We start from the raw sequence: 26,563 nt of genomic DNA on the forward strand, positions 1-26,563 counted from the left end.
AAAAGAAAACTCCTAGGAATATTATAGCCAGGTTCTGGAATTCCCAGATCAAGGAGAAAATATTACAAGCAGCCAGGAAGAAACAATTTGAATATTGTGGAAACACAATCAGGACAACACAGGATCTCACAACTTCCTTATCGAGAGATCAAAGAGCTTGTAATATGATATTCTGGAGCTCAAAGGACCTGGGATTAAAACCAAGAATCACATACCTGGCAAAACTGAATATCATGTTTCAGGGAAAAATATGGTCATTCAGTGGAATAGAGGACTTTAAAGCATTCTTGATGAAAGAACCAGAATTGTATAGAAAACTTGACATTCAGATAAAAGAAGCAAGAGAAGCATGAGAAGGTAATCAGGGAAAAGAAATCATAAGGAACTTATCAAAGTTGAACTCTTCACATCCCTTCAAGGAAAAACAATAATTGTAATTGATGAAACTTTTCTCAGTGTGAGAATAGTTGAAGGGAATAGAAATGTATATATATATATATATATATATATATATATGTGCGTGTGTATGTATACATATTGTGTATGTATGTATATATACATATCTATGTGTATATAGGAGGGTATATGGGCATATGAATACATATGTGTATGTATATATGTGTACAGGTATACATAGATAGAGGGCACAGGACTAATTGAATAGGAAGGGATGATACTTAAAAGGTGATATTAAGAGGTGAGAGAGGAATATATTGAGAGGAGATGGGGAGAGACAGAATGGGGTAAACTCTCTCATATAGAAGAGGCAAGGGAAAATGGTTACAATGGAGGGGAAGAACAGGAAGGCAAAAGGGAATGGGTCAACCTTATTCTCTTTGAATTTGGCTTAAGGAGGGAATGACATACACACTAAATAGGGTATCTCACCCTACAGGAGAGTAGGGGGGAAGGGGATGAGAGGGGGGATCATGGAAGGGAGGGCAGGCTGGGAGGGAGGGAAGTTGAGAGCACCCACTTTTGAAAAGGGACAGGATCAAAGTAGAGAATAGAACAAGTGAGATGTGGGATAGGAGGGAGGGAAATATAGTCAGGCTTTCACAATATATCCACTATAGAAAAGTTTTGCATAGCTACACATGTACAACCTATACAGAATTGCTTATCTTCCCTGTAAGGTTGGGAGACAAGGGAGGAAGGGAATGAATCTGTAATTCAAAGTTTTAAAATCAAATGTTTAAATATATATACATATATATATACTATTATTAATATTATTTTACATCTAAGTGGGAAATGTGATATACAGGCACTGGGGCATAGAGATCCACCATGCCCTACTGGAAATTCAAAGGGGGTATGGGAGAAGATATGAGAGAGAGCACATTGGGGGAGGGGATATCCAGTGGGATTGTTATTTTGGGATGGTGGGTAGGGGAAAAATGGGGAGAAAATGTATAACTCAAAATCTTGCAGAAATGAATAATGTAAACTAAAAGTTAATAAAGCATTCGATTAAAAAATGACTATTTAATATTTCTAACTGGAAGTCATGGAGACATTTTTAATTCAGTCTATGTAAACCTGAACTCTATCTTCCCTCCTAATCTCTTCATTCCAAACTTGCTTATTTCTGTCAAAAGTAATGGCATTCTGTGGCTCAAGTCTGTAATCCTGGCATTAGCTTGGACTCTTCATTCTCCCTCAATCCACTTATATAATCAGTTGCCAAAGATTGCTGTTTTTTCCTTGACAACATTTCCCACATCCAAGGCCTTTTCTCCAGACACACACAAGTATTATCAAAGTTCTCAGCTTTGTCAATTATCTAGTAAGAGATTATTGTAACAGCATCCTAACTGGTCTTCCTGATTCCCTTTACTCATTTTTGTCCATCTCATACACTATTGTCGAAGGAAGTTTTCTTAAGCATAGATATTCCATATGATTCATCTACCCACACAACTGCAGTGGTTTCCTATGGTCTCTAAGATAAAACATAAACTTCTCTAATTTTTAAAACCCTTCACAACCTGACTCCAATTCATCTTTTCAATCTCATGGATGTTACGTACTCTCCCACATTTAGCTATTCAGCCAAACAGGCCTTCTCTCTGTTCCTCATTTAATGCATTCCATCTCTCATCTCTGTGCCTTTCCAGTGACTGTCTCATATGCCTGGAATTTTTACCTCTGCTTCAAAGAATTTTGCTATTTCTTTAGAAGGCAGCTATGGCAGCAACTTCTGCATGAGGCCACTCACTATTCTCCCTCCCCCGCAATTGCCTGTTCCCTCTCTCCAAAACTAAATTACTAACTTTATAGTTATGTGTTATATTCTTTATATATACTTGTTTCCCCCACAAGAATGTAACCTTGTTGTTAAGTCAGAATTATTTTATTCTCTGTATTTGTATGCCTAGTACCTAGGACAGTGCCTGGTAAAGAGTAGATGATTGAGAAATACTTGTTAATGGTGATTGCTGTTTGTTGATTATTGGTTGATTGTTTCTTTGACATTAAAGAAGCATAAGGTTATGGGTTAAGAGCTGAAAGACAGCTTTGAAGTCATGTAGTCCAATTAACCTTTTAATCATGATGAGGAAACTGAGGCTTTAAGAGTTTAAGTGACTTGTCCAAGGTCATATACCTAGTAACACCTTCAAATCTTTTTCTTTCACTTGGAAATACCAAGTACTGGAGAATGTCTATGGATCTTTGGTTCATTTTATTGCTTTCTGTACTCCCAGGAGTCAATCAAAATACTACAAGAAGTCATGGCCCGTGTGTGAAAGGCTATTTCCAGATGAAATAATTTCTGAGGAGTGGAGATTAAAAAAAAATCTTGGAGCAAATGCTATGACTCAAAAGAAATAGAAATTCCATTACAGACCTCGTAAAACCAGCAACAGCTTACAACCACTCTCACATCTACCTTCCCCACACATATACCCACATCTACCACCCCATCCTCCCTCCCACTACATCTTAGCATACTCCATAGTCAGTAAGAAAATTATTTTAAATTTTTTTCCAATTAATGTATATTAGCAATATTGGATCACTTATTTTCTACGCCAACTATATTTAAATAAATAAATTCAACAATAATAGTCTAGATGACCTATTGATCACTAGTTCTTTTAGAGTTGCTTTTCTTGACCCTTCCTTCTTCAGACAATTGAGAAACAGTGCCTGTGAGCTTCCTCTATATCAAAATTGATCGCTGGCCTTCAGACAATGCTCTCTGAAAGGTGGTGGAGAATAATCAAGAGGATATGGGACTGAAGGAGAACAACCATTCTGATTTTCAAAAGTGGGAAAGAAATAGAGGCTGCAAATTAGAGATGAGTGAGCTTGACTTCACTCTTAGGCAAAATTTTCAAACAGATTATTAAGAGGACAAGTGAATATCTTGAAAAAATGATATCCCAGACAGCATGGCTTCACTAGGAATATGTCATGCTTCCTTTTTTGACATGGTAACAAGATCTGTAGGGCAGATGAGGGGTACTGATGAAATTCACCTAGATTTTAGCCAAAGCTATAATCATGGACAAGATGGAGAGATGTGAAGATCCACAATTAACTAGATATGAATAATGTTGAATGAATAGAGCCAAAAAACATACATTATTTGTTCATTATTTACTTGGAAAAAAAGATTTCTGGGAAGCTAATTGGTCCTGTAGATGACACTGGTCCTGGACTCAGGAAAATCTGGGTTCAAATTTAGTCTCAGATGCTTAAAAGGTGTGTGACCTTGGGAAACTCATTTAACTTCTGCCTGCCTAAGTTTAGTCAACTATATCATGGAATAACCATAGCATCTACTTTCCAGGGTTATTTTAAGGATCAACAGAGACAGTATCTGTAAAGAACTTAGCACAGTGCCTGACATATATTAAGTGCTTAATACATGTTTCCTTCCTTTCTATTGGAGTCTGGGATCTATATTTTGTCTTATCTTCTTGAACATTTTTTATCATTGACTTGGTTAAATGTCTATATGGCATTGTTAGCAGATTTACGGGTCACACAAAGGTGGTAAGTATATCTAATATGAGGATTATAGAGTTAGAATAAAAAAATTATTTAGAAACCTAAGCACTGGCTGAATCTATCATTAAGTTTAATAAGGATAAATGCAAAGTTTTGCATTTGGGTTAAAAAAATTAGTTTTAGAAGTATAAGATGGGGAGAAGATGTGTATAGATAGTAGTTTGTGTGAAAGTTGCTTGAGGGTATCTAGTGGATTGCAAGTTTAATATGAGGCAGCAGTGTGTTAAGGCAGCCATCCCCATCATCCCTAGTTGATGTGATCTTAGGCTACATTAAGGGAAGTAAATCACCCCAAAATGAGGAGGTGCTAGTCATGTTCAATTTTGGGTATAATGTTTTAGTAAGGTTATTGGTTTGAGAGCGCCCAGAAGAGAAAATTCAAGATGGTTAAAGATTTCTAGATTATGCTACATGAAAACTGGTTGAAATAAATGGAGGTGTCTAGCCTAAGAAAAGACTTAGACAGGACATGATAATTTGATTTAAGTCAGCTGGTCTGTTAGATGGAAGAGAAATTGAATCTATTTTTTTCTTGAACCTAGCAGGAAAAACTCAGAGAAAGAGGGGCAAGTCACAAAAGAGGCAAATTTATGGCTTGATGCAAGGGGGGGGGGACTTCCCAAATTGGGAAGTATCTCAAACTAGAGAGGGCTGCCTTAGGAGCTCATTGGAATTCTTCAAGCAAAACTAAATGATGAAGTGTTATATACAGTGTAAAAGAAATTCCTGTTTATAAATGATCTGAACTTAATGACTTCTGCAGATCTGGATTTCAAAGAGAGGTAGAATTTATCAGATTTCTATAGGCACAAAATGTAAAAGCACCACCCATAGCCATTGAAATAAAATGATCACTAATAGACATTACTTTCATTCTCCTGAAAATTTTGTTTAATACACTTATTGAATGTTGGATAGTAAGAGCTTAGTGGATTCAGAAAATAGATTTAGAGCTGGAAGAGACCTTGAAGGCCATTACTTCAAATTCCCTTATTTTATAGATGATGAAATGGAGGCACAGAGGAGTCATATGACTTGTCTGGACTCAAACAGCTAAGTTTTCGAGGCAGGATTTTAACTCAGATCTTCCTAATAGAGGTCCAGCCTTTATTCACTAAGCCATCTTTCTAATCTCAAAGTTCTTTTTTTTGAAATGTGAGAAGACACAAGCATTATTTTATAATATGGATGCTAACATGGAGGTGGTCCTTAGTGAATAAAATGAATTAGGCTGTTAACACAAGGCTTCAAATTCAAGTTATTCCTCGGTGTTTTCTGAAAGTGAGCAATTAGACAAGTGGATTGTGCTTCATTACAGTGAATGATGCAAGGGCTACCCAGTCACATTGAGGAACATTCTAATTAGTTGAGGAAGAAATCCCTAGAGCATTAATTTCTATGCCTTTTATTATTTTGAAGATAAAAATGAATATTACAGGTTGAGTGTGCAGTATAATTCCAACCTATCTATCTAAAATGGGCATGGAAGTCAGGTAGTAAACTGCAGTTTAAGTAAAAAAACGACAGTAAAAGCTGTTGCTTTTAACTGCTCATATATATGCCCAAGGTATAGCAAGGAAGTTTCCTCATTCTAAGATACTATAGGAAGATGGCTGTCTTTTGGAGTGGGACCAAGCAGCATTTGAATTTGAAGCAGAATTTGAATCACTTGAAAGATCTTCAAGTAATATCTCCTCTTTGGGCAGTATCTAGAGAACCAGCTGTCCCAGGTGCATTGTTGTAGAAAATAGCAATGCGGTGTACAGCCTATTATTGACAATATTCAGCAATTTGTTCCTCTTAGTAAGACATTGGATGGCATGGTAGAAAGACACTATCTCTGGAGCCAGAAGATGTGGGTTAAAAGCCAGTCTCTGGATTTTTCATCTGTGTGACCTTGGAAAAGTAACTGTAGCTCCCTTCATACTACTCATCTTTAAAATGAGGGAGGGGGATTATTTAGTCCCTGAGAATCCTTCCAGCTCTAGAGCTATGATCTATGATCTGCCAAATGACTTTTGACCTGATATTCTTCCACCACAATTCTGATTTTATCATTCAGCAGTGATTTGCTACCTTCAGGAAAAATGCAAACCCCTTTGTTTGGCATCCAAAGCTCTTCACAACATTGTTTCAATTTTCAATCAGATCTTCATTATTTCTAGACTTACCTCATATTTCCCTTTCCTCCTGTGTTCTATGTCCCAGCAAAACTGGTCTATGTGTTGTTCTCCATGTGTGACATTTCACCTCTTGCCTTCGTTCTTTGAAATCCCTAGCTTTCCTCATAACTCAAACTCAGTGTCACATCCCAAAAGGAAGATTTTCTGACTCTCCCCAGTTGCTAAGCCCACCTCCACCAAAATCACTTAATGTGTATGTCGTATTTGCTTATCTCTATGTCATATCCTCTCAATAGACTGTTAAGTACCTTGAGAGCAGAGAACATTCCATTTTTTCCCTTAATATTTCATTGTCTTCTTGTGTTCCATGGCATAGGCATTCAATCAATGCTTATTGAATTGAATTGAGGATAACAATATAAAGTAATAAATGGACTTTTTCATTCTGGCCACTTTTGTTCAGTCTCTTGCTTAGAAACCAAGTTAAAGTGGTTGCCATTATTCCAGTGAAAGAAACAGCAGCATCTTTGGTCTAAATTACTTTTAATACAGTATCAGCTTTTTATTCAAGGGAATTGGGCATTTCTTTTTTCATGATGGGGATATGTGCCTGACTTGTTCATTCCTTTGCCCAATAGCTCACTTGAATCAGTTTCACAAAACTTAGCTTAAAAAGAAATAATTTTGTCATATTCTTTAAAATAATGTACATCCCCTACAAGGGTTGATTTACCAAAAGCTAATTCTTATCTCCACATCTCCCTATGAGAAGTTTTTTTTTTAGAGAAAAGCAACTCAAATCACATGAAAAATGCCATCATTTTTGTAAGCCTTTCATCTGAGAAATACTCTGTCGGCAGCTTATTAAAATATTACAAAATAATAAAAATGCCACTTACCTGAGGCCCAGTTGGTACAACTTGCAGAGGACCTGAAATTTTAGTTAAAGGTCACTTTAAAATTAGTTCCTACTGAATGGTCCCACCCCTCATATTATTGAGTTTATGAGGCAAAATCCAAGTACATCCTTTCTTCTGTTTGGGTCTCATGCTCTAGGGAAGCTGTTGCTTTTAACTGCTCATATATATGCCCAAGGTATAGCAAGGAAGTTGCCTCATTCTAAGATACTATAGGAAGATGGCTGTCTTTTGGAGTGGGACCAAGCAGCATAATTAAAACTTTTTTTCTTCAGATTCCCCCATTTGTACTTCAGAAAGAAAATTAGACTGATGAGTCAATTGGGAATATGAGAGTTCAATAGCAGAAAATTAGAGGAGAAGGTCTCTTCATCTGCAGTACTGTATTCAACTCTGGCTGCTATGTTTCGGGCAGAATACTGAGCAGATGGAGAGCATCCAAAGCAGGGCAACCAGGATAATGGGGGCCATAGAACTCTTTCTAGAAGAGGAATGATTTATGAGAGGAGAAGCTTTAGGGGGAATTTGGATAACTCTGTTCAAGTATTTGAAGGATTGTCATGTACAAATGGAAAAAGGATGGCACTGCTTGGCCCCAGAGGGCAGATCTATAGGTTTATATTGTATAAGATATTTATGTAGGATCATAGATTCATATTCGAAAAAGTCAATTATTATCTTTTCCATTTACCCTAAAGAGGTGAATTGCCCAAGATCATTGAATTTGTATTGGTGTTAGCATTTGAGCCCTATTACTTGACCCCAAATCCAGAGTTCCTTCTACTAAATCACACTGCCAGTGGATAGAAGCTGCAGAGGCAAATTTAGCCTTGATTAGAGGAAAAGCTCCCCCCCCAAGTAGAGGAATCCTGAGGTAGAGTAAACCTGCTGTTCCTTGTAGTAAAGAGGATGAATGACTAACTGGTGGTGGGTGCTATAGAGGACATTCCTTTTAGGTATATACTGGGCTAGATGTTCTCTAACATCCCTTCACAATCTGAGATGATCTGTGCTTACTTTGTCATAATTCTCCTACTCCCCAAGTTGTCTCATGACAGTTTGTTTTCTTCATGAGCAGCAGTACCAAGGACTTTTGGGGACTCACCACTACAAACCAGAAAGCCAGACACACCATAACCACCCTTCCCTTAATCCTGGTGACCAAAGAGCTTCAGAGCCACGGCAAGAGCATGCTGAGCTGCACTTTGGAGACTTGGCAAAGGACTACCTCAGACCTCAATCACTGCTGACTGGAGACCAAATCCACTGAAGTGCCAACACAGCAGAGGGAGGCCAATGAATAGCCAGTGGCTTTCCATAGATACGACGTTAATGTTCAAACCAAACCTTACAAATACTACTACCATTTGTATTGGCTCCTTACATTCTTTTTTTCATAGTAAAGATTTTATTCTCAAATCCTAGAAGTTACATCCCTTTTGCCATTCTACCTTAATTTCCTCTGTCTCCTTACTTGACATAATTCCCTACCTACACCTAACCATATCAATAGAATAGAATGGAGATTGATCAACATACAATAGGGGAAAGAATTTTCTGTTTTAGAAGAAAGAGCTAGAAAATGAACACAGTTACTGCACAGGCTGCCACATTAAAAGAGTCCTACAGATATAATTGAATGAGCCTGCCAATTATTTTGCTGTGATTTTTTTTGTGGAGGGTGGGGAGAAGGGAGGGATAAGAATAAACACTCCATGAAAATGCATGAAGAAATAATCCTTCTTAAGTCACTATTTCCTTTGTGTAAAAAAAGTCAAACTTTTATATTTTTATTCCTTATTTGAGCAAATATATATCCCTTTAAATTTAAATTATAAGGAAGAAAACTAAAATCTCTCTTTGGTAAGGGAAAACTTTCTAATTAGATTGGAATACCAATACTATTTTGGGGGGGGAATTAGAGGAGTATATGGTGTTAACCTTAAGAGAACAAAGGGTTTTACAAAATAAGGGAAATTCATGTCAAACCATCAACATACTATTTAAGATTTTTTAAGTGATCACCTTTTAAAATCTAATACATTTTTATAAAGATGTGCCTTCCCTTTATCTGAAAATTAAAAACATACTTTCTCTGAATTTCTGTTTATTTCCTTTTAAGCTCTACTTCCTGTCTAAAAAAAGTCACTTTCAGAATACTCTGCTTACCACAGGTCAAACAACAACCAAGGAGGTTGATACATTGAATAGGGTAATGTTCATAATAGACTTGGATGTCCTTTGAGGACATCTTTGTGGGAGATCAGATTTTTCAAGGTTTTACCTTCTAAGACATCTGCTCAGTTTAAGTATTTTTTCTATTTAAAAATATTGTGTATGTATATTCCTCTCTGCTCATAAATTTCATACAGCAAAATTCTGGTGTGAAAATACGCCATAGTTACATTGAAGTTTTCTGGAACCACTAATTTATTAACATGACTCAAAAAGAAAAAGGGAGTCATTAGTCATGCCACTTATGGATAATTTGTTTCCTGAATGTTTGATCTAAATAAACAAGAAAAATAGAACCACTAATTATTTCATATTAAATAGAATATTCTGTTTCTCAATAAACATTTTTGTGTACATCTGTCATCTTCCTAAGTTGTTTCATTCTGGATATTATTTTTAAATAATACCTTTTAGATGGAAAGAATTAAAAAAAACTTTTTGAAAATTGTTGGAGTAGATGCAATCCTGGAGGGACAGTTAGAAGACTTGAGTTTTCATTCTGGTTGTCTCATTCATTCCCTATGTGACTTTGGAAATGTCACTTCAGCCACTCTGAACTGTGATGCTGTGTATTGATTTAGATCAGGTATGGGGAACCTGAGGCTTGGGGGCCACATGTGACGTTCTAGGTGCTTGGGTGTGGCCTTTTGACTGAGCCCAAGTTTTATAGAACAAATCCTTTTGTTAATAGCATTTATTCTGTGAAGTTTGAATTTAGTCAAAGGGCTGCACTTGAGGACCTAGAGGGCCACAGGTTCCCCACCCCTGGTTTAGATGGCAAGGTTAAATTATCCTGACAATCATGTAATTCTGTACTTCTAACTTACTTGAGAATAATAGTGAACTTGAAGGAGTTTTCACTCTTTGTTTGAAGCACAGCATCTTTTTTGTGAATGCTAACTAGGCATTATTTTTTTCTTCTTTTATTTTCTTATTGTGGAAACTTACCTTTCCGTTATTCAGTTTAAACACTGATAAATTTTTGGAAAACTTCTAAATCTGTATATCTGGAGCCTCCAAAGAGTTCGCAACATAAAAGTGTCATTTGCAGGATATTTTCTTTTGTATCTGGGTTTATTATTTAGCTTATTTTTAAAAAAGTAATGCTAGTTTGGCTACAGACCAAGATTTAAAAGGGACTGAAGAGATTATTTCATCCAGCTTATTCATTTTACAGATAAGGAAACTGAAAACCAGATAAACAAGTGAAATAACTTGTCCAAGGTCACACAAATACCTGTAGCAGAATTTCAACACAGGTCTTCCAACTTTTGATCCAGTATTCTTTTCACTGTACTGTTGTTGTCATTGTCTTCTTCCTGCCCTAATGATCTTGAATTTACATGTTATTATCACCTAGTAAAATGCATGCTGCTTAAGGGCAAGGGACCATATGTAGCATGGTACAGAGAAAATAATACTGACTTCTTCATTTCTCATCTGGTTGCTCTCCTGATTTAGCTATCATGTTCTAGAAATTCTTCATCCTGGAAGATCACTCCAACCCTGGAATATCAACTTCAAAATTTCCCCCAGACCTTCAGATTCTCCCTCTGATTGGGTGTTTCATCCAAGAACTTCCATTGAAGGAAGACACCCAGGACAGTTGTGCCTTCTTTTCTCAACAGGCTGCACTCTTGATTTCTCTGCCATTCTTTCTTTCCTGGGGACTTCCATTTCCTCCCTGATTTTAGTTCATTTTTATTCATCGTCTTCCTCCATTAGAATGTAAGCTCCTTGGAGGCAGGAATTGTGTTTCTTTTTGCTTATATTTGTATTACAAATACTTAGCACAGTATCTGGTACATAGTAAGCACATAATAAATGCTGTCTGAATGACTTGAATCAGAAGACAAGTTCACAGCCAGCCTCTGATGTTTGCTACCTATGTAACTCTGGGCAAGTCACTTAACCTCCTTGACTATTAGAGTCCTTATCTATAAAATAAAGGGCTTTCTGATACAAAGCAATTTTTATTCTCATCTTTGTATCCCCATAACTTGCTAAAATATCCTACATATAGGGCTTTGTGTCATTAAATTTCACTTTGGTAATCAAATATATTACTTCCAGCAGAAGATAATCAGGGAATAATATTACAAATGCCCGAGACTAAGTGAGAATATAATTTGTTGTCTCAAAATTTTAATTATAGAACATGACTAAAATTACAGTGTAGGAAAAGACTAATTTTCATTAGCAAAACAACCATGTGAAAAACAATGGCCAACTTAGATTATAATCATCTAATAGCTTGAAGGAAAATACATTTTCACATCATCTCACAGATAATGAATCCTTTTCTGAAAGAACTAGACTTTAAGGACCTTCACATTGTAATTTAAGTTTAAGAAAAAGACCCCTGAATTGAACAACCTAGAACTGAATTAGAACTAGAACTAGAACTAGAATTGAACAACCACAAATAGACATGAATCAATAAATTTTGATAAAGATCAAATAATTCTTTAAGAATAAAAAAATACAAGGAAAAGCAATAATGTGGGGGAAGGGAAACTCAGATTTGAAGAAATGAATGAAAAAATGAATGAGAAGATTAAGAAGCACAACTTCCACATGAAAATGAATGCTATCAGAGACTTTATATGATGGCTCTCCCTTTTCATTTCATGGTCAATATTCTACTTTACCTGACGAAGAGTCCTTTCAGATTTGCTTCTGCACCACTCCCAGTCTGAAAGTTCTGGTTTGTGACTCTCTTCATGGGAAAGCCTTCTTTCTGGCCCTTCCAAAAAGGTAGATTTTTCAAAGTTTTTGGCATCTTCTGTTACAAATACTCCTGTTTTGTCAGTCAACACCTGTTCAATCCTCTTTTCCCTGTCACACTCCTGCTTTGTCTCAGTGGGAACAGTGTTTGTGCTTTTGTTAATATCTGGCAGCACTGAGCTGTCCTGAGAAGATGCAGTGCTGAATTCTACTTTTATGGCATGGAGGAAGTTGCTGGTATCTTTCTGTGTGTCTCTTAGGGTTTCACATTCATAGTCCATCAAGTTGTGATATGATATGGAGTTGTCATCATCATCATCATAATTGTCATGGGCTATCTTATAGATGCCATAACTGTGTTGGAATGACAAGTTGAATTCAAAGCCTTTCCTTTTAGCTAAGGAAAAAATAGGGAAAAAATATAATTAATATAGATAATGATTTTTAGTGATGTAGTCATGTGCATCTTAATTTGCATTAGTTGAAGTTATAATTATGTAATATATGATCATTGGTTACCACACAATAGAAGCAGGTAATACAAATTCCAATAATGTGACCACTTCATGTGGCTCATTATTTGCACTGAGATTTAGCTTATTATAAATTAAGGTACATTATTAACTTACCTTTTATTCAGTTACACAAAGTAATTGTCATCCAAAAGCATAAAGGAAATTAAGCTGTGAATATGTCAAGTAATTAAAATTTAAATACAAGTTTTGTTGTTGTTCAGTCATGTCTGACTCATTGGGTCCGGATTTGGGGTCTTCTTGGCAAAGATACTGAAGTAATTTGCCATTTACTTGTCCAGCTCATTTTACAGATTAGAAAACTAAGGCAAATAGGGTTAAGTGACTTGCCCAGGGTCATGTTAGTAAGTATCTGGGTTAGTTTTGAATTCAGCCCTTCCTGACTCCAGACACCACACTCTATCCACTCTGCCACGTAGATGCCCAAGCAGTTTTAGTGTCAATATAAAAGTTGTTCTAAAAGTCTTAAGTTACTAAAGTTTGAAACTTCACAAAGACTCTCTATGGAATACTCTGCATTTCAACTTACTGACCACCACATGTCTCTTATAATTTCCCTGTTCTGCACCCATGATTTCCTTTGGTGTGGGGAATTCGTAGTAATAAACTAACTTTCCCCAAACAGGTAAACAGAAGTTCTACAATTTGGCCTTGCAGAATTACTTTAGATACTGAGAGTTTAAGTGAATAGGTTAAGGTCATACAACCAGGATGTGTCAAAGGTATGACTTGAACCCTGGACTTTTTTCCTTTCAAGACCAGCCCCTACTACACTCCCTCCACTGTGCACCTCTGATGTTGCCACATGTGGAAAGTAATCAGAAAATTGAATAGGGGGCCAATACCTAATGCATCCACATCTGAAAGTCTGGGGATTACTTTTAATTGTTGACAAGAACATTTGAAGTCCTTCAGAATTTAAATCAGAAGAATCATCACAAGCTCTCATACCTTTATGTGGTGGACATTGGGAAAGAAGCTGGGAAATGCACTTTCACTCATGGGAGTGGGGATGGGGTGGAAGTGAAGGAAATCAACTGCTTTTTCTTCCACTTGAACATCTCACTATGCTGCCTAGGATTCATTTGTCCTTCCCTTCCACTGTCCTTTCTTTTATTTTCTTTCATTTTACTTCCTTCTATTTTATTTCAGTAACAATTAATAAATACCTACTGTGTGCACTGCACAGTTCTAGTTTTCAGGGAAATGCAGAGCTCAAAGAGGCAACAGGATACACAAGAAAGAGCCCTAGACTTGGAATGAGAAGAGATCTGGGTTCAAAATATTTATTAGCTGTATGACCATAAAAATGCTTATTTTCTTCATCTACAAGATGAGCATAATCATATCCGTAAAACTTCCCTCATAAGGTTTTGGAATCTGGAAGTTCTGAGTTTGAATTTTGCTTCACAGACTTACTTAGCTGTGTGACCCTGGGCAAGTCACTTAACCTCTCTCAGCCTCAGCTTCCTCATCTGCAAAATGGGGATAATAATAGCACCTACTTTTCTGAGTTGTTATGAGGACCAAATTATGTTATATTTATAAAGTGCTTTGCAAACCTTAAATTGTCATATAAATGCCAGCCAGCTGTTATTTGAAGAGGGGGACCTCAAATGAGATAGTTTATAAACTTTGCAACTGATTAAGTGCTGCGTAAATACCAGTTATTATTCTTGTGAGATATTGTCCCTGTCATGGAGAAATTTACACTCTGGCAGTATGAAGCCATACCACTGTCGTTGAGTTAAATGTAACTTTAGTAAAGTTCTTGTTTTTCTTCTTTGAAAATGTGGTGTTATTTCTGCACAAAATTGTGCTCTGCAGGTTGCCTGTTTTATTGTTAGCCATTTAGCCATTTCTTGATAGAAGGAAGGAATTTGTGAAAACTTTAAAAAGTTTATATGACAATGGAACAGTCAAAATATGATTCATTTCCCTGTACACCATTGTGCCTTCCATAAACTCGATTCTGTTACTGAAATGCTCCCCAAAGTCAATATTTATAAGCTAGTCCTGCCATCTAACAAAATGGAATTTATGAGTGTCATTCATTATGGTTTGATGACAGAACATAAATAAAAATATATTCAGAGGTAATGGACAAAAGGAATCAATTCTATTATAAACAATTTATAAAAATAGCTCAGGATATTTTGATTATTTATTTTCAATGGATGCAGTGATTGAATTACCTCACTTGCTAGTTAAATGGAGCATAATTTAAAGTATACTATCTTTGTCCTGCAATTAGTGGCTCACTGTTGGAATCTAGGAATGTAATGAATAGGTCAGAAGAAAGTACATTTTGATAACTATGGGATTGGTATGTAATTGAGCCAGGGTTTGTTTTGTGTATTATTTTGTAGTTTCAATTACATGTATAAGGTCGTTTAAGGGATATGTCTATTGGGAATATGACTTCATTCTTGTGATATATAGGAAGCAGTCTGAAAATAATAAGTGAAAATGATAGAGATTTGCAGGGAAATAGAGAAAGCTATAGCTATTTTTACTAGGTCTATAATAGTTCAAGCAGATAAAATGTATTATTTCATTATATTAAATGTATTATAATTATTATATAACAAATTATAATATATTATTTTAATATAATAAATATATCTATCAAATAGTAAATACAAATAAAATTAATATGGCAATATATGGTATATTAATTTAAATTTTGTTTAATACTTTTCAAAACTATATGCTATCTGCAGCTTAACCTTAATATATCCAAAGTCTATTCCATTATCTTTCCCCTTAAAACTGCTCATTGTTCTGACCATTACTTTTCTGTGCATCTTCTGTTCTTCCCTTCTTATCTTTGACTCTTTTTTCTTCCTTACCTCTCCTACCCTTCGGTTACTAAATTGCATTGGCTTTACTTTTGCACTATCTTTCATATTCCCCCTCATCTCTTTTGATGTCACCACACAAATATAGCCCTCTTCCCCATTACAGTCTAAATGTACTATTCAAATGACTTAACAGATTTTTTTTTCAGTCTCTACTCTGTCTATTTTTCACATCATGCCACATACTACTGCTAGAAGAATCATCACATATGCTGTCATGCTGCCTCTCTGCTCTCAAGGTTTAAACAGCTCTCTATTGCCTACTCAGTGATATTCAAACTCCTCTATCTTCTATCTAAAGGCCTACTCAATCTGCCACCTCTCTGCCTACCTCTCCAACCTATATTATTTCTGTCCAAATTAACATACCTTTGGCCCCATGAATGTGTTTTGTAGTCTTCCACCTCCATGTCTTTACTCATACCATTACTATGCCTGGGATATCCTCCTTCACCCTCTTCATTTGAATTCTTACCTATCCTATAATCCTGAACTCCACTACCAGTTCCTTCAAGAAACCCACACAGATATCCCCAGAGAACAATGACCTTCTTGCTCAGACCTCACATGGTATTTAAACTTTTCTATGTAACTTTTGTAATATGAATTATAACTACTTGGGTTGTCAATATTCACACTCAACACTGTAAGTTCCATGAAGACAGATACCATATTCTATTGAAACTTTGTGTTTTCCTCATTCCTGCAAAGAGAGTCTGGCACAAATTAGTTGTCAAAGAATGTTTACTAAATGTTGAAAGGAATTTAGGCAATAACATATTAACTAAATAAATATTTTTAATGTGAGTGTATTATAATGATAACTATTATTGACAATAATTATACAGTTAACACAAAGAGGACATTCTGACTAAAGATGCTGAGAAGGAGGATACTTTGGAAAGGAATCTGTAAGAAGAATCATGACACCATTGGCCATTGTGGAAAACTATGCTGAAGATTAAATTATCCTCATTGCAATATCTTTTATTATGTCAAGCTAAACAAGCATTTATTAAGCATTTTTATTAAGCATCTACTATATGCTAGTCATCATGCTGTGGATACAAAGACAAATATAAGCTAATAATATAAAATCCCTTTAGATGGGTCTATCCTAGACCTATTTTATATCAAATTCCTCCCTAAGAAATAGCTTTAGTCTTAGCATTAGAAAAGATAAATGAATCCTGTTTTTGCTACTCATGAGCCTCCAAAAATCTTGTGTGTCAAAAGGAGATTAATAGCTGTGTGACTTCTCTCATAAGGCTGTGGAGAGGAAAATATCTTGTAAAATCATGTAAATGTGAGTTATTGTTCTTAATATTCTATAGTGATTCTGTTGGTTTTGCTTAAAAGAATAAACAACAAGCTCAGTTATGAATTGCCTTCAGAAAAACTATCACTATGAAGAGCCAAAATAAGTCAATTGATGCATGTTATTGGATATCCTTCACCATGTGTCAACCACTCATCTCTATGAATGTATAAAACACATGTTTTCTTGGAGAAAAGATGTAACTTGAATGAAATGTTTACTTAACAAAATGTGCTCAATTGGGAAAGAGTATTAAAAGGTCATGGACAAGTAAAAGGAACCAAAAATAAAGCATAGCCATATAGGAGAAAGCAGCTAATTTAAAATTAAACTATAGAAAATAAACCAACAGGGGAATTAAAAAAAGTCATAGCTATAGGTACAGGAAATGACAAAACTATTAAAAAATAATTATTACGGCAAAAATTTCTTAACTTAAAGAAAATCTTAATAATTTGATTTTTATATGCTGCTTTTGTTATGTATCAGACCTTAGAATTCATCAGGGCAGGGAATGCCTGGGGAGAAACCCCCCCCTTCCAAATATGATGAATGACGTCTCTGAAATTTATGGTGTTGGGGCGATGAGAGGCTAATCGACTTGACCAAGGCCATATAGTGTCATTTGCATGTACTTAAACTCACATCTTGATTTTGAACCTAGCTTTCTAGTCATTAAGCCATGTGTCTCTCAATGTAATTTAATATCTGGACTATATTTTAAAATTTATTTATTTTTCTTCTCAAAGCAACTTACTGTCATTTTTCTGGGTATTTCAAATTTTCTTTAAAAATTGTTGCAATAATGTATATGAATTTATATAATATATGATTTAGATATAATGTTTGTGTAATATGTATAATATAAATTTATGCATAAAATGAATTTATGTATAGCCAGCTAAGGCTAAAAGTGCAGGACTGTCTTGTCTCTATGTTTCATTCCTGCTCTTGAGAGAGTGAGTTCATCTCAGCAAACCCAGAGCTCACTCCATTTTTGATGTTACCGGAACTTGGAACTCTAAGTAAAGATTTCAATTTTTTTCTCTGCTCCTTTCCAAATATTTGAAGTTTCTTGCAGGGTTTTAAAATGAAATCCAAATGTCTACAAAGTAATCAAAAGTATATCCTCATGGTAAGCCTTTTAGGGGCAGTTTTGTTAGCAAAACATGATTTTGGTATTTGAAGTAATTTTTGGTTAACCTTGATCTTTCTCCTCTGAGGCATTGGTAGATAAATGCAGCTCATGTTTGGAAACAGGAGAGAGGGATGATCTCTGCTAATTATTTTCTAGCTGCCTGAAATTCATTTTCCTATTTCAATTCCAATATTTAACATTCAATGAAAACTGAGATGCAAAATCATGTTTACATCTTCACAGACAGCTAATGGGCTCAACTCTGCTAGGAAGAAAAAAATTACCCATGTTTTGCCTATGTAATTGACTAGCGCAAGATAGATGCATAGGGAATGATGCTTTACTTTGTTAAAGTAGAAAAGTCTTGGAAATAGAACTGTTGATCCCTCCTTCCAAAGCATGACAGTACTATAAGGAATCTGCCATCTGTCTAGTCCACCAGAGCCAGTCATTATTATATGCAGACATTGCCAGGGACCAGGTTTCAAAATTCTGGTTTTCTGTCACCCAGCAACAAGCAACAAGCAACCCTCCCACCAACATAAATATTACACACTTTGGCCAGAATCTCAGGAATTATTTTCTGGCACTATGGAGAGTCATGAAAGGATTACTGCATTGTGAACCCAGTATAAATCAATTCACTAGTCTCTTACCCTCACTATAGGCCTGTCTTCTCCTGAATTTCTTATATGTGAGGAGTAGAAGGCAGTATTCCAAGTCAGAATAAATTCATCCTTTCAGTGATAGTATATGGTTTATAAGAAAGTGTCAGAACTTTGAAGTTACAATAAGAGTAAGAACATTTATTTCCCATATGTGTGTCAAGTAAATATTTTCTTCCATTCTTTAAAGCCAATATGCTTCCCTGGGATTCCTTCCACGTTGCAGGCAGCACCCTTAGCCCTGTTTAATTGACACAACTCAAGAACTGCTTTGACAAAAAAAATCACACGCCCCCCCCCCCAAAAAAAAAGGAAACGAAAACAACTGTTGGGTCTGGTGGTGGGCCTTGATATGATTAGTTAGGAGCCTAGTTCTTAGACAGGAAGGCTCCCAGAAAGCACTGGCATGAGGTTCAATTCAGTTCATTCCCCACCCCCACCCCCAATGTACCTGTGATGTTATTGTTATAAGTAACTCTAGATAGGAACATGCCATCTCCCAATACAGATTGACACCTTCCCTTAACTTTAGAGTTTTAGATTATAAAGGCCCTAGAAGTTATTTCATAGTTTTAGATTATAAGGGTCCTCGAGGTTAAGTGACTTGACCAGGGTCACATAAAAAGGATCAGAGGTAGGACATGAAGCTAGGTCTTTCTAATGGGCTAGCCCTCCTGCCATCAGGGCATGAAGTTAAATCACATATGTCCCAGGTCACATCCAACCAATGTTTGTAAAACTTTGAAAGGGATTGAAATAGGAAATGCCTCAAGATGATTTGATACTGGTTTGCATCTAATTAGCTGCAATTCAGTGTGGTATAGGGGACTGACTGCTGGCCTTGGAGTCAGGAAGCTCCAGGACAAAAGCCTACCTCTTCTGCTTAGTAGTTGTGTGATCGATCCCCAAACAATTCTCTTTACTTCTATGAGTTTCTTCATCTGTAAAATGGCTATTCTAAACTTCCCAAGTTGTTGTGAGGATCAGATAATATAATGCAAGTGAAGCACTCTGAAAAACTAAATTGAGATGTATGTACGGCTCCAGATTCTCATTTTGAGCACAGCACCACACTCCTTTTGATATTCTGGGACCCTCCTCATCCTTCATCCTCTCCATCTCCAGTCGATTACCTGATTCTAGCTCTGAGACCTCTCCCATCCATTCTTTCTCTCTGATCCCATGGCCACCACCCTTGTTCAGAACCTCACCACCTTAAGCCCTTTTGTCACAATTCGATCTCCTATTTTCCAGTTCATCCAATCTCCCATCTATTTTCCAGATCCCTTCAGAAATAATTCCCCCCAAATGCACATATCTGACCAGGTTACTCACTTTCTACTGTGGAAAATTTCAATGGTTCTCTCACTTCAGAATTTCCTCAAGTAAAGTACTATCTCCTCAGTTTGATGTCTCAAGTCCTTTAGTTTTGTGCTTCAGCCCTCCCAGATTCATTTTATATAACTGCTTTTCAGATACTCTACATTCCATTCAAATGAGCCTATTTGCTCTGCCATTCCCTGTCATTCCATCTCCCATCTCCAGCCCTTGATAAGATCATCTGCCATACCAGAATGCACTTTTTTTCTCACCTATGCCTCTTAACATCCATAGCTCTTTCAAGATTCAACTCAGGCGCTATGAGTTCTTGGGATCCCCATTAGCTGGGGAGTGCTCTTTCTTATATTAACTTGACTGTTCATGTATTATTTTTTTTTTCTTTGTGGTTAGTACAAAGCCTTATACATAGAGGGAATTCAATGTTTGTGAAATTGATGAGTTGGTGGTGGTTCAGGGGACATAGTTCTAGAATTGTGATTTCACTGATGCAGATGAAAATTCCTTCAGCTAATGCAATTCAGCAATTCATCTAGAATTTTTGAGAATTTCCTGAGACATTGAGAATTTCACTGACTTGCCTATAGTCATACAGCTAGTATGTGTCAGTGGCAGGACTTCCTGACCCCAAAGTTCTATCCACTATACTAAGAAGCCTCTCTGTCTACAAAGCTGCTATCCACTATAACAAGAAATCTCTCTATCTACTTCTATCTATGCAGAGGGATCATAGGATCATAGGCCTAGATCTGGGTAGACCCTCAGAGGCTAGTCTTATTCACTCATTTTACTGATAAGGAAACTGAGGCCCAGGGAGATTAAGTGATTTGCCCAAGGTCATACAGATAGTATTAGTGAATAACATATGTAGCATATTTAATAGTAATAATATAGTATAATAATAACAGTGTAAAGCAATAACAATATAATAATTTTGAAAAAATAATGGTAATATAAGAGTAATAAAGGGGAATTGGGGATGTCTACATTATAGATTATGTCTACATTACATCATAACCATGATTTGAAAAATGAAAAATTCAGAGAGGATTTTGTTGTTGTTGTTGATACAATTCCAAATAATTAATTTGAAGCAATAAAATCTGTTTTCAAGTTATGTCAAAACAGCCTCAGTGGAACCTAAGTGTTCGAGAATTTTTTTTTTTTCCTTTTTGGCATCATCAAAACAGAGGCTCTTTTTCATCAATGTTAACAACTTGTTAAAAAAAAAAGGGGGGTGTGCAATGACCAATGTGGTCTGTACCTAAATGAAGGGTAACCCAGTCCCCACAAAATACAACTGTGGTGGTGGCCAAACCAGAGGATTTTTCTTCCAAAAACAACTTTCCAGCATTATTGTCCCCTTACACTAAGTATCAGAGAACAATTCTTTCTGGTTTTTTCTTTCCTTGGATCTTGGCCATTTCTGTCCTGCTGTTCTCAAAACCTTTCCAGAAAGGCCTGGGCTTTCTTTTTCTTTTAAATGAGCTTTTCTTTTTTTACTTTCTCTCTCCTTTGCCTACTCCCCAATCCAGGGAGAGAACACAAGCCTTTGAGTCCTTTGTTTTAATTGGCTCTTCCATTGGATAACCAATGCCAATGATCTGCGAATAGGATTTTTTCTCTCCTCATGTCTACTTCTACAGAGGAATTTTAGATGCAAACTTGGTGGTCTCATTATCGCCAATCGGGACTAGGCTTGTTGAATGCTTAACTAAGTAATAAGGAAGTCAAAAGCTTCAGGGCCCTGGGACTTGCATGCCATACTAAATGCGAATAAATCTCGGGCATCTTTGTGCCTGATCTCAAAAGCTCATGTAGGAAACTCCGCTTGGGACTAGCTTTAAAGCTGTCTTAACTCTCAAGTGCTCTGACAGCCTTGGATAACAAGGCCCCTCTTTTCTTCTCCTTCTCTATTTGGTATTCAGGATGGGATCCCCTTCCTGGTCCTCATTACCGGTTCAGATAATGGGAGAGTAAGATTCAAGCAGTGTCAAGAAAGTTATCTGGAAAGGTACCAAGAACTAGAGGGCTCTGTGTTCTGACAGCCTTGGATTTAAAAACAAAATAAAGTCCTTGCCATTTCTCATTGGTCTGTGTCCTGTATTTCAACGTGGGATTACCTTTCTGATCCTTCTGTGGTCATGGGTCAAAGCTGAGGAGCCCTGGACTCAGGATGGGGTCTGTTAGCTGCATCTGTCCCCGCCATTCGCGTCATCTAAGCCCACATGCCTTCCCAGATCTCTGCCCCATCAGCCCCTGCCCCGTTGTGAACCCACTCCCTCAGGCCCGTAGCCTTACTTTTGGTTTCTTCAGAAGCCACAGCAAGTGCATTCCTCGGGCAGTTAATGATGCAGCCACAGGGCAGGTGGGTCCAGCGCTCCGACAGGACGAACACTGGGGTCACGGTGGCCGCCAGGGTCGTCAGCAGAAAGCCGAAGAGTTCGAAGGGGAGGCTGTGGAACTCTGGGGTGTGCCGGGCCACCGTGTGGATCTGCAAGGACACCAGGCTTCAGAGTGCGAGGGCTCGCAGCCCTGTGCCCTGCCTCCCTCCCTGACTTCCAGCCTTGGCCTTCCAACTGGCTGCCCTCCTGGCACGCTGTCTCCCTCCCCTCCCTGCCTGGCACTTTGCTTTCCCGCCCTCCCGTCTGCCTCCCAGCCCAGGGGTGACTCTGTCCTTCTTTCTGCTGGCCTGCCTTGCTCCCGGGCTCCCCAGTCCCAGGGCGGGAGAGGGACTGAGAAAGCCCCTAGATCTACTGGCGGAGCCTCGGCTACTCACTCCCTCATGGAGGAGCAAAGGAAAGGTCGGCAAGAGGCAGTGAGTGAGGCAGCCAGGCAGGGTTACTGCGCCCATCCAGGCAGGGCTCCTGCACCCATCCATGCAGGGTACTCCAGCCTGGCACGGCTTATTACAGCCCTGCCCAGCCCAGCCCGGCCAGACCCCGAGATCCTCCGGCCCCGTGACTGAGAGGGACGGTGGAGCTTAGTGGGTGCTGCCGCCGCTAGCCTTGGGCTGGGTTATCGGCGTCTCAACCAGGTGCTGCCGCCGCTAGTCTCGGGTCCCCACTGGGTTGGGCTTCACTTGGAAATCCAGTTCCTTCCCGGACTCCACCTTCCTCACCACAGGAGAACATCACGGCCCAGGACAGCCGCCCTTCCCTATCTTTCTGGTTCTCGGCAAGACAAATGAAAGCATCCCCTGTGTCCTTGTCGCTCTTTCTGTTTGCACTCTTTTTTTCCCACCTGTCCTTTTCTTTTCTCTCCACTGGCCCCAGGGCGTTGTTCCCGCTGGGGAGGGCGCGGCCAGGAACCGGTGGGAATTGGGGACTAGTACGGGACAGCGCAAAGGGCCGGAATTGGGATGGGAACTGAGGCGGGGATGGGAATGAGGCTGAGATGGGATAGGGTGGAAGAATTGGATGGGAATGGGACTCGGTCTGAGGAAGGGGCTGGAGTTGAGATGAGCTGGAGAGGGAGATGAAAATGGGGACTGGGATGGATGTAGGTCTGGGCCTGGGACCTCAAATGAGGGCAGGGCTGGGAATGGAAATTGGGGTGGGGTCAGGGGTAGAGATGGGGATGAGATAGAGATGTTGGGAGGGGGTAAGTGCTGACTGAAAGGACAATTACCTTTCCCTCGCTGTCACTATTGCCGAGTTGCCAGAGCTACCTCGGAAGAGGGCAAGGAGTGTCTCTGACAATTTTGTGGAAACTCTGATGAGTTTATTTGGAGAACGTTAAACAAACACACGCCAGCCCCTACTAAACTGGTGCATTCCCACAGAGACTTCCCGGGCAGTGCGCACTGTTCAGGGAGCTACTCTGAGAGTTAGAGGGGTCTCTTGTGGACACCCTGGTGCCACTCGAGTAAGCCCCTAGGCCTTGCCCGCGGGCAAGCCCCCATAAAGACTTGCACATGGATCCATCCATCCATCCATCCATCCATCCATCCATCCATCCATCCATCCATCCATTCATCGTTACTAACTTCATGCTTTCCTGACTTTTCTCTGTTTTTTTTTTTTTTCCCCTTATTTGGTTACCATCATTGGAAGCCAAAGGACGACCTTAGTCAGAGCTAGAATCAAGGAGAATCGCTTCTGGGCTATGCTCACGTTGAAGCTTCGGCTGCCGCGCTGCACGCCCGGGGTCTCCCGCCCAGGCCGTCTGTAGCCTCTGGTTTCTGTCTCGGCCCCTGTCCTGGGTCCCCGGCCGGCCTGCGGAGCCAGTCCGAAGGCAACCTCCGGGCTCAGGGCGCTCCCTGGTTCCCTGTAGAACTGCACTCTGGCCTCCTCGGGGGTTGTGAGGAGGGCACTGCCCCCAGACGGAGGGGTGCACGGCGTGAAGCCTCCTCCGCGAGAGATTTCCTGGTAATTGACTCGAATTCCAGGCAGCTGTTCGGAGCACAGCAGCTGGTAAGTGAGCGGGACGGAGAATCCGGCCAGAACGCAGAAGCTGAGCGCGTAAACTGCAAAGAGCAGAAGAGAGCTGTTATGGTCTGCCAGGCACCCCCAGGGCGTGCGTTCGAAAGTACCCCAGCCCCAGAGGGGGTGAGTGCAGATGAGCAGGCTAGCCACCCAGACGGTGAGCAGGACGCCGAGCAGAGCCCGTGGCTGGCCGGCCGCTCCAGGGCTCGCTACGCCTCTGTGGAGGGTGTAAAAGTTGTAGCAAACTATAACGGACGCCTTGAGATTGCTGGAGATACCCTGGAACAGGTAGAGGAAGGCCGATGTGGAGCACAGCGCCTGGGAGTCCCTGGGACGGTCTTTCGGCCACTGCAGGAACAAGAAGATGGTCATGGCCAGGACACTGATCAGGTCATCCACTGACCAAGAAGCCACCATCATCGACAACACGGTTTTGTTGGGCATTCTTAGCAGGCAAACTAAGGAATAAATGCTTCCCGCTAGCGTTGTGATGGTCATCACAAACGTTAAGCAGAGGAAGAAGACAGTTAAAGGTCTTGGTCGATTGGGAGTGGAGTCCTTAACAGGACTTTCCAGCCCTGGGCTTGTCCCATTCATGGAAAAGTTACTGGGGATCAGAGACATTGTCTCTGGGAGCCACTTAGTCGTCCTTATCAATGACTCTGCAAGTTTTCTCCAGACAAAGCATGGCTAGCAATGGCCAAATGGAGCTTTTCTGGGCTCCCCCAAATTTCTTTGCTGGCTTTCTAGATGGTCTCTCTGCTCAGTCCTCCAGGATACGTCAGGCACGTGTCCCGTAGGCTTGCCAACTCACACTGAAAAGATCGGGGTCCACTTAAGTGAATAGTAATGGAAAACTCCTCCACCCTCCATTCAAAACAAAACAAGACAAAAACCAAACCAAACTCCAACTCCAACATCCCCAACCCACAAGTTTCAGGCAAGAAAGCAATTCCTCTAGGATCCTTTATTATTCCTTTGCACGCGGCCAGACATTTTCATTGGTTTCTCAGAATACTCAAACTCCATTCATTTTGGAGAGTAGTTAAAGGAGAGCTTTGCTGGCGAGCTGGGTCAGAAAGGAAGGCAGATCCTCAGTATGTATGGTTCAGCCCTGCTAGCTCAGCGAGAGAAAGAGCACAGAATGAGAGGCTGTGGCTTTGAACCAAGCTGCTGCTGCAGGAGGGAGGAGTCAGCTCCGAGCAGGATAGAGGCAGGAACACAAAGGAGGGGAAGGGGGAGGGAAGGGATGCATGTGCTCATGGATCGACCTGTTTCTGAGACTGATCTCAAGCAAGAAACAGTCCCTCGTTAAGCCACACCCTTCAGGGCCGAGGCTTAAAACCCCAGGCAAACACTTGCTCAAGCTCAGCGTCATCCTTTGGAGCTCAGAACTCCGCAGCTAGCTAAGATGCTGCTCTCAGTACAATCGCCAGCTCTGTTTCAGAATGGAGAGTAGCGGAAAGCCTGCAGATTCCTCTCGGGAATAAAATAAAACAAAATAAAAGATTTCACCTCCTCGTTAAGCTGAAAAATAACGGTTATTTCCATTTATAGCACACACACAATTTCTTAGAAGTAAAGAGATAGTGTGCCATAGTGGATAGAGGGCAGTCTCAGAACGAGGAAGACTGCCTTGAATCCTGTGTGGCGCACGCTGACTCTTGTCCTGGGACAGTCCTTTAAACTTCTGCGTGCCTCCAGACAACTCTCTAGACCAGAAACTGCAGAACAATTAGCTCTCAGCGTTAGCGTTGGTAGAGGGAGTTTCCTCACCGGTAGTTTGGCACACCAAAGGTCTCTCAGAAATCACCACTCTCCACCCACTTCACCACTACCCTCTGCCCCTCCGCCCCTTCCTTCCCAAATACAATCCATAAAGATGTTTAAGCAAGTTCCCTGATCCAAACAAGTCACTGGAATATTCACCTCATTTTACTTCACAAGAGACAATACAGGAGCGATGTACAGAAGCAGGAATCATTCTGGGTTGTAGTTTCTGTTTTCTGTAAACAGTGCGACTTAAACATTTGTTACCTCAAGCAGTTTCTTTGTTTACCTGAATATAATTACAGGCAGGGCTTGGTGGCACATGTCTGTAATCCTAGCTCCTGGGAGGCTGAGGCTGCTGGGTCACTTGAGTTCCAGAAGTCTGAGCTGCAGTGGGCTATGGCAATTAGGCCACTGCACTGTCAGGCATCAACAGAATGGTCTCCTGGAGGGGAGTGGGCACCAAGTTGGTTAAGGTGGGGAAAAGTGGC

General features: G+C 39.4%; 1 protein-coding gene across 1 annotated transcript in view; it reads right to left on the bottom strand.

The window, feature by feature from the left end:
* Positions 1 to 25,728, bottom strand: part of GPR149 (G protein-coupled receptor 149) — an 89,226-nt gene extending 63,498 nt beyond the window's left edge. The window contains exons 1-3 of the mRNA XM_069083432.1: positions 23,919 to 25,728; positions 22,177 to 22,369; positions 11,947 to 12,419 (exon numbers count right to left, since the gene is read on the bottom strand). Coding sequence (XP_068939533.1) covers positions 11,947 to 12,419; positions 22,177 to 22,369; positions 23,919 to 24,926 — 1,674 coding nt within the window. The 5' untranslated portion in view covers positions 24,927 to 25,728. The remainder of the gene's footprint in view (positions 1 to 11,946; positions 12,420 to 22,176; positions 22,370 to 23,918) is intronic.
* Positions 25,729 to 26,563: the final 835 nt, after the last annotated feature.

Source organism: Petaurus breviceps, unplaced genomic scaffold, assembly GCF_028583685.1.
Source record: "Petaurus breviceps papuanus isolate PSGF00001 unplaced genomic scaffold, PetGlider_PUasm1.0 173, whole genome shotgun sequence".
NCBI lineage: Eukaryota > Metazoa > Chordata > Mammalia > Diprotodontia > Petauridae > Petaurus > Petaurus breviceps.